General features: G+C 41.8%; 1 protein-coding gene across 1 annotated transcript in view; it reads right to left on the bottom strand.

Annotated features, from left to right (window-relative positions):
* Positions 1-7,500, bottom strand: part of LOC145393063 (dynein axonemal intermediate chain 7 homolog) — a 17,221-nt gene that overhangs the window by 6,389 nt on the left and 3,332 nt on the right. The window contains exons 5-11 of the mRNA XM_080267401.1: positions 7,266-7,344; positions 6,864-6,938; positions 5,856-5,954; positions 4,763-4,849; positions 3,443-3,596; positions 1,629-1,793; positions 992-1,154 (exon numbers count right to left, since the gene is read on the bottom strand). Coding sequence (XP_080123527.1) covers positions 992-1,154; positions 1,629-1,793; positions 3,443-3,596; positions 4,763-4,849; positions 5,856-5,954; positions 6,864-6,938; positions 7,266-7,344 — 822 coding nt within the window. The remainder of the gene's footprint in view (positions 1-991; positions 1,155-1,628; positions 1,794-3,442; positions 3,597-4,762; positions 4,850-5,855; positions 5,955-6,863; positions 6,939-7,265; positions 7,345-7,500) is intronic.

Here is a 7,500-nt window from a genome sequence, read left to right as displayed (position 1 = left end):
ACACACCCGTCCCCTTGCTCGAGGGGGACAGTAACCACCCACTTCGTCAGTGAAACTTTTCGCAACCTGAGCGAGGCGCGAACTCCCGTCCACCAGTTGGCAAGCGAGAACGTTACCACTGCACCAGCGAGCGGTGTGTGTGTGTGTGTGTGTGTGTGTGTGTGTGTGTGTTAGCGGTAAAGCTAGCATTTGAAGAAGAGGTATTGTTAATTGCATGATTCTTTAAATTACTTAATCTTGCAAGGGGTGGCCACAAATAAATCGCCTCCCCCGCCGTCTAGCTGTCCTCTCTCCAACTCGCCCCTCCCCTCCCCCCGCATATACCCCTGCACCTCATCCCTCCGTCTCATCCTCGAGCTGCGCCTCCACCTCACTCACACACTCTCGTAAGCCCATATTCTCGACAAGTAAGATGGATCCCTAACACCTTTTCCTTAGCGATTTATTTTTAGTTACAGCTGGTTAATATTCTTTGACACGTCCCTTATGCAGGTGTATTTATGTGTATTTTAAGTGGCTGTGTACGATTTCAAGTGTAATATTAAGTGAATTTTAAGTGGCTGTGTGTAATATTAAGTGTACTTTAAGTGGCTGTGTGTAATAAGTGAATTTTATGCGGCTGTGTACAATTTAAAGTGTAATATGAAATTGTAATATCAAGTGGTAATAAGTAAGTGGCAGTGTACAAATTCAAGTGTAATATTAAGTGTATTTTAAGTGTCTGGGTACAATTTCAAGTGTAATATGAAATTGTAATATCAAGTGGTAATATGTAAGTGGCTGTATACAATTTCAAGTGTAATATTAAGTGTATTTTAAGTGGCTGTGTACAAATTCGTGTAATATTAAGTGTATTTTAAGTGGCTGTGTACAAATTCAAGTGTAATATTAAGTGTATTTTAAGTGGCTGTGTACAAATTCAAGTGTAATATTGTGTATTTTAAGTGGCTGTGTACAAATTCAAGTGTAATCTCAAGTGGTAGGGTCGTACTTGATGGTGATGAGGAGGAGCTTTTGAAGTTCCTGCTCGAGCATCCGCATCTCCTGCTCCACCGCCTCGGGATCCCGTCGCCTCTGACCAGCCACTTCCGGTGCCGCGGGTGGATTGTACTGCGCCTCCCACTCCACCCTATCCACCCGGCACACCTCCTCCACTACCGGTACAGCATCAGCATCACCACTATCAGCATCATTAACATCATCATTTATCATCATCATCATCATCATCACTCCATCCTATCCACCGACACACCTCCTCCACTACCGGTACAGCATCAGCATCACCACTATCAGCATCAGCATTTATCAGCATCATCACTAGCATCATCATCATCATCAGCAGCAGCAGCATCACTCCACCCTATCCACTTGACACACCTCCTTCACTACCGGTACAGCATCAGCATTACCACTATCATCATCATCACTCCACTCTATCCACTCGACACACCTCTTTCACTACGGGTATAGCATCATCATCATCATCACCACCACCACCACCACCACACTGTACCACACCATACCCAAATTAACACAACCCTGAACACAGTCGTGCTCCCACACCTCATCCCCTCTCCCAGTCTAAATCACATGTGCTCACCTTGAATATTACATGTACCGGTACTAACCTTGCGTAATTGTGCAGTCAGCGAGTACACGGGGCTGGGGAGGCACTTGTAACAGATCAATGGTGTACACTCCTCCCTGTACACGATAGCGACGCAGATTGAGTTCGCCCGGAGCAGTGTTGGTGAAGTGAGGGGGTTTGTTGCGTTTGCTGACCACGGGGGGCGCTGTGAGGGGTCGTTGCGACAGTGAGATGTGGTGGATAGATAGACAGATAGATAGACAAGAGCTGATAGATGGATGGATGATGGATGGATAGATACAGAGTGATAGATAGGTGGAAGTGAGGCGGTTTGTTGCACTTGCTGACCATGGGGGTGCTGTGAGGAGTCGTTGCGGCGGTGAGATGTGGTGGATAGATTGATAGATGGATAGACAGGGGCTGATGGATGGATGGATGATGGGTGGATAGATATGGAGTGATAGATAAATGGAAGTGAGGCGGTTTGTTGCACTTGCTGACCACAAGAGGCACTGTGAGGAGTCGTTGCGGTGGTGAGGTGTGGTGGATAGATAGACAGATGGATAGACAAGAGCTGGTAGAGGGATGGATGATAGATGGATAGATAGAGTGATGGATAGATAGATGGATGGATGATAGATGGATAGATAGAGTGATGGATAGATAGATGGATGGATGGATAGTTACAGGATGATAGATGAATAGTTAGAGAGATGTGATGGATAGATAGATTGACAGATATTTTGATGGATGGGTAGATACGAGCGATAATTGTATGAATGGATAGATAGATAGAATAAAAGAGATGGTTAATTTACAAGAGAGAGAGAGAGAGAGAGAGATGACGAATCGAAAAAAAAAAATTAAAGTATATAAGATTGATTATATTATGTTACTCAAAATTTGTCAGATATTATTTTTTTTGCATTTCCTTAATTAGATAGATGGATAGATAGACAGACAGATAGATAGACAGAGATAGATAGACTGAGACCCGAAAAAGCTGTACTCACCCATCTTATCCTTCTCGTTGCCTCCTTTCTCTCCAGCCTGTTTTAAGAGAGTGGGAGTGAGATAATGTGTGTGTGTGTGTGTGTGTGTGTGTGTGTGTATACACCTAAATTATATATTCCACTGATTATTATTATTATTTTTTCTCTGCTTTATTATTATTATTATTATTTCATTATTATTATTATTGTTAGTATTATTATTGTTATTATTATTATTATTATTATTGTTATTATTATTATTATCATTATTATTATTATTATATCATCATCATCATCATCATCAATCACCACCACCATCACCACCATCGTTCTTGTTTGTTGTTGTTGTTGATGTTGTTGTTGTCCTGACCTCAGCATCTGTAGGGGCTGACTCCTCCTGTCCGCCTCCTTCTTCGTCTTCTTCAGCAGCGTCTGGAGGCGAGAATAAGATCAGATTAAGACGTCCTCGATGGGATGGGGTTTAGCACACACACACACACACACACACACACACACACACACACACACGAGACAGACAGACAGACAAACAGACAGAGAAGGGCCTATGAGAGAGAGAGAGAGAGAGAGAGAGAGAGAGAGAGAGAGAGAGACAGACAGACAGACAGACAGACAGACACACAGAGTCAGGCAGAAGGACACACAGAGACAGACAGACAGAAGGGGACTACATGAGAGAGAGAGAGAGGGGGGGGGAGTGAGACAGACAGCCAGACAGACGGTCAGAGGTATATAAGTTAAGAAACAGGGACAAATAGCAAACAGATAAAATAATAATACACACAGGTAGAAGAGGAAAGAAAAATAGTCCTTTAATAGAGAATAGGACAAGGCTAGCACGCACCCAGAAGCGGAGGTATGCGCTCTTCGACGACCGCTTGCGTGTAGGTGCGTGCGAATTTCGAGTAGTGGTCATATTCCGTCCGCATAACCCTTACCACACATTCCGCTTCCGCCAGGTCTGCAGGCAGCGTGAAGGTGAAGCCTAATTCCTTTACCTGCATGGGAGAAAGTGAGGTAGCTTACTTTTGGGCTGACTGATTCTCTCTCTCTCTCTCTCTCTCTCTCGGGTTAGTTTTTTTTCTCATTAGTTTGGCAGCTTTTCTTAGTTTTATCTCTCTCTCTCTCTCTCTCTCAGGCTGATTATCTTTTTTCCTTGCCTTCAGCCTTAATGTATCTTAGCAAATCTATCGACCTGTCTATCTATCTGTTTATCTATCAGTTTATCTATCTATGTCTGTTTATATCATCCAGTCATTCAAATTTTTATGTCTATCTATTGCCCTCCTTCCATCGATCCATCTATTCATTTATCTATCAGTATCTATCTATCTATCTGCCTGGCAATAAGTCAGATTTATCTGTCCATCCATCTGTCTGTTAATGCATCCATCCATCCATTCATCCACCTCATCACCCATCCAGCCATTCATCCACCTCACCATCCATCCATCCATCCATCTATCTACCTGTTCATCTATCCATCCATCCATCCATCCATCTATCTACCTGTTCATCTATCCATCCATCCATCCATCCATCTATCTACCTGTTCATCTATCCATCCATCCATCTATCTACCTATCCATCTATCCATCTCACCATCCATCCAACCACCTCACCCTCCATCCATCCATCCATCTATCTATGTACCTATCCATCCATCCAACCACCTCACCATCCATCCATCCATCCATCCATCTGTCTACCTATCCATCTATCCATCCATCCACCTCACCATCCATCCATCCATCTATGTACCTATCCATCCATCCAACCACCTCACCATCCATCCATCCATCCATCTATCTATGTACTTATCCATCCATCCACCTCACCATCCATCTATCCATCCAACCACCTCACCATCCATCCATCCATCCATCTATCTACCTATCCATCTGTCCATCCATCCACCTCACCATCCATCCATCCATCCATCTATCTATGTACCTGTCCATCCATCCAACCACCTCACCATCCATCCATCTGTCTATGTACCTATCCATCCATCCAACCACCTCACCATCCATCCATCTATCTATGTACCTATCCATCCATCCAACTACCTCACCATCCATCCATCTATCTACCTATCCATCCATCCATCTATCCATCCAGCCATCTGTCTATCTATCTATGTATCTATCAATCTATGACCCACCTCATGTGAATTATTCTTAGGTGACCTTGTAGTGTTGCTCCAGAGGGCAATGGACACCAGAGGAGACGAGATGAAAAAGGAATATACCTGAAAAAATACAAATAAATAAATAAATAAATAAATAAATAAATAATTAAATAGCAAGTAAAATTAAATACCTATCGACCACACGGGGGAGATTTAAAGGGCAATATGGGGCATTTAAAGGGTCACACGGGGCATTTAAAGGGCGACACGGGAGGCATTTAAAGGGTCACACGGGGCATTTAAAGGGCTACACAGGAGGCATTTAAAGGGCTACACAGGAGGCATTTAAAGGGTCACACGGGAGGCATTTAAAGGGCTACACAGGAGGCATTTAAAGGGTCACCCGGGAGGCATTTAAAGGGTTACACGGGGCATTTAAAGGTCACGTGGGGCATTTAAAAGGACATTTAATTTTTCCAAGTCCCGCTCTTCCCTCTGGCCACGCTGCGCAACCGTCAATTTTGCTGGAAAGGTTACTATTTTTGTTTTTGAGATTTTGCCCCCTGGATTTCAGATATTATTATTATTATTATTATTATTATTATTATTATTATTATTGGTGTAGTTATTATTATTATTTTTATTTTATTATCATTATCGTCACCATCATTATCATAAAAAATAAAGAACTTAAGGTATAGATGGATGGATAGACAGATACACAGATAGATAGATAGACAGATAGATAGATAGACTGAAAGATAGACAGATAGAGAGATAGGTTTGAGTGGGTGAAGTAATTAGGTATATACAGAATATGGATAAATAGATAGATGGATAGAAAGATAGATAGATAGATTGGTTGACAGATAGACAGGCAGACACACAAAGATAGATAGATAGATAGACAGACAGACAGGCAAGCAGGTAGAGAGAGAGAGAGAGAGAGAGAGAGAGAGAGAGACAGACAGACAGACAGACAGACAGAGACAGAGAGAAATTGACAAACAGAAGCATAGAGTTAAACGAACATGCAAAGACGATAGATGTATAGCCAAACAGATAGACAGAGACAGAGATACATAAAGACAGACACCGATAGATACAAAATCCTTTATCTACTCACCATAGTCTCCAAATCTAGGTAGGGTCTTAGATCTAGAAGCTGATGGTAGGTGGCCTCGTCTAGTTTCTCCTTCTGGGCCTCTTGTAGCTCCAGCCAAATCTAGAAGGATAGATAGATGGATGGATAGATGGATGGACAGATAGATAGATAGATAGGAGGATAGATAGACAGATGGATGGATGGACAGTTAGATAGATAGGAGGATAGATAAATAGATAGATGGATGGATGGATGGACAGATAGATAGATAGATAGATGGATAGACAGATAGATAGATAGATGGTTGGATGGACAGATTGATAGATAGAGAAATTGATAGATGGATGGACAAATAGATAGATGGATGGAGATAGGTAGATAGATAAATAGATGGGTGGACAGATAGATAGATAGACATAAGTAGATGGTTGGACAGATAGATAGATAGATAGATAGATGGATGGATGGACAGATAGATAGGTAGATAGATAGATAGATGGATAGACAGATAGATAGATAGGTAGATGGTTGGACAGATAGAAAAATAGATGAATGGACGGATAGATAGATGGATGGACAGATAGATAGATAGCCTAGATAGATGGAAGCAGAGATAGATAGATGGATGGACAGAAAAAGAAATAGATATATAGACAGATAGGCAGATGGATGGATAGATAGATAAACAGATGGACAGAGATAGTAGATAGGTAGATAGATAGATAGATAGATGGATGAACGGATAGATAGATAAATAGATAGACAGGTGGATGGAGAGATAGATAGATAGATAAATAGATGGATGGATAGATAGGTAGATAGATGGATGGACAGATAGACAGCTTTCACTTTAGGTCTATTTATTCTAGTATATTCATTTACCCCCATCTATCAATCATTCTATCTATCGGTCTATCTATCTATCAGTCTATCTACCATTTATGAGTATGTTTATGTGTCTATCTATCTATTTATCTACCTATATCTATTATGTCTATACCTATCTATCTACTTATCTATCTATCTCACCTCTTTCCAGTCCCTCCTCTGCTTCTCCGTTGCCTCCCTTCCGTCCTCCATCACTGTCTCCAGTTCCGTGATGACCTGTGAGAGAGAGAGAGAGAGAGAGAGAGAGAGAGAGAGAGAGGGAGAGACAGACAGACAGACAGATGGGTAGGTAGGCAGGTTGGGTAAATAGATAGGCAGGTGGGAATGGAGAGAGAGAGAGAGAGAGAGAGAGAGAGAGAGAGAGAGAGAGAGAGTAATTAAGAAGGTAGCTAATACATGGATTAAAAAGGTATTTCATTATTATTATTATTATTTTTATTATTATCATCATCATCATCATTCTTTTTATCATGTTTATAATAATCTAGTATCATTCTCCTCTCTCTCTCTCTCTCTCTCTGTCTGTCTGTCTGTCTTACTCACGTGAATAACTTGGTCAGTCTTATTCAGTGCCCCCTTCATCGTGGCCGTCTCCGGGTCGGCTCTCCACAGACTGAGGTACCTGAGAGAGAGAGAGAGAGAGAGAGAGAGAGAGAGAGGGGGGGGGTGTCAGTGTATGATCCGACTAATTATGGAAAAAAAAAATATTCCATTGTTCACTATATATATTATGAGAGAGAGAGAGAGAGAGAGAGAGAGAGAGAGAGAGAGAGAGAGA

The sequence above is a fragment of the Coenobita brevimanus genome, chromosome 23 (assembly GCF_032717465.1).
Source record: "Coenobita brevimanus isolate Jiangsu-jjx chromosome 23, ASM3271746v2, whole genome shotgun sequence".
Taxonomy (NCBI): Eukaryota; Metazoa; Arthropoda; class Malacostraca; order Decapoda; family Coenobitidae; genus Coenobita; species Coenobita brevimanus.
The sequence above is the reverse complement of the archived record's forward strand: the minus strand, read 5'-3'. Positions and strand labels throughout refer to the sequence as shown.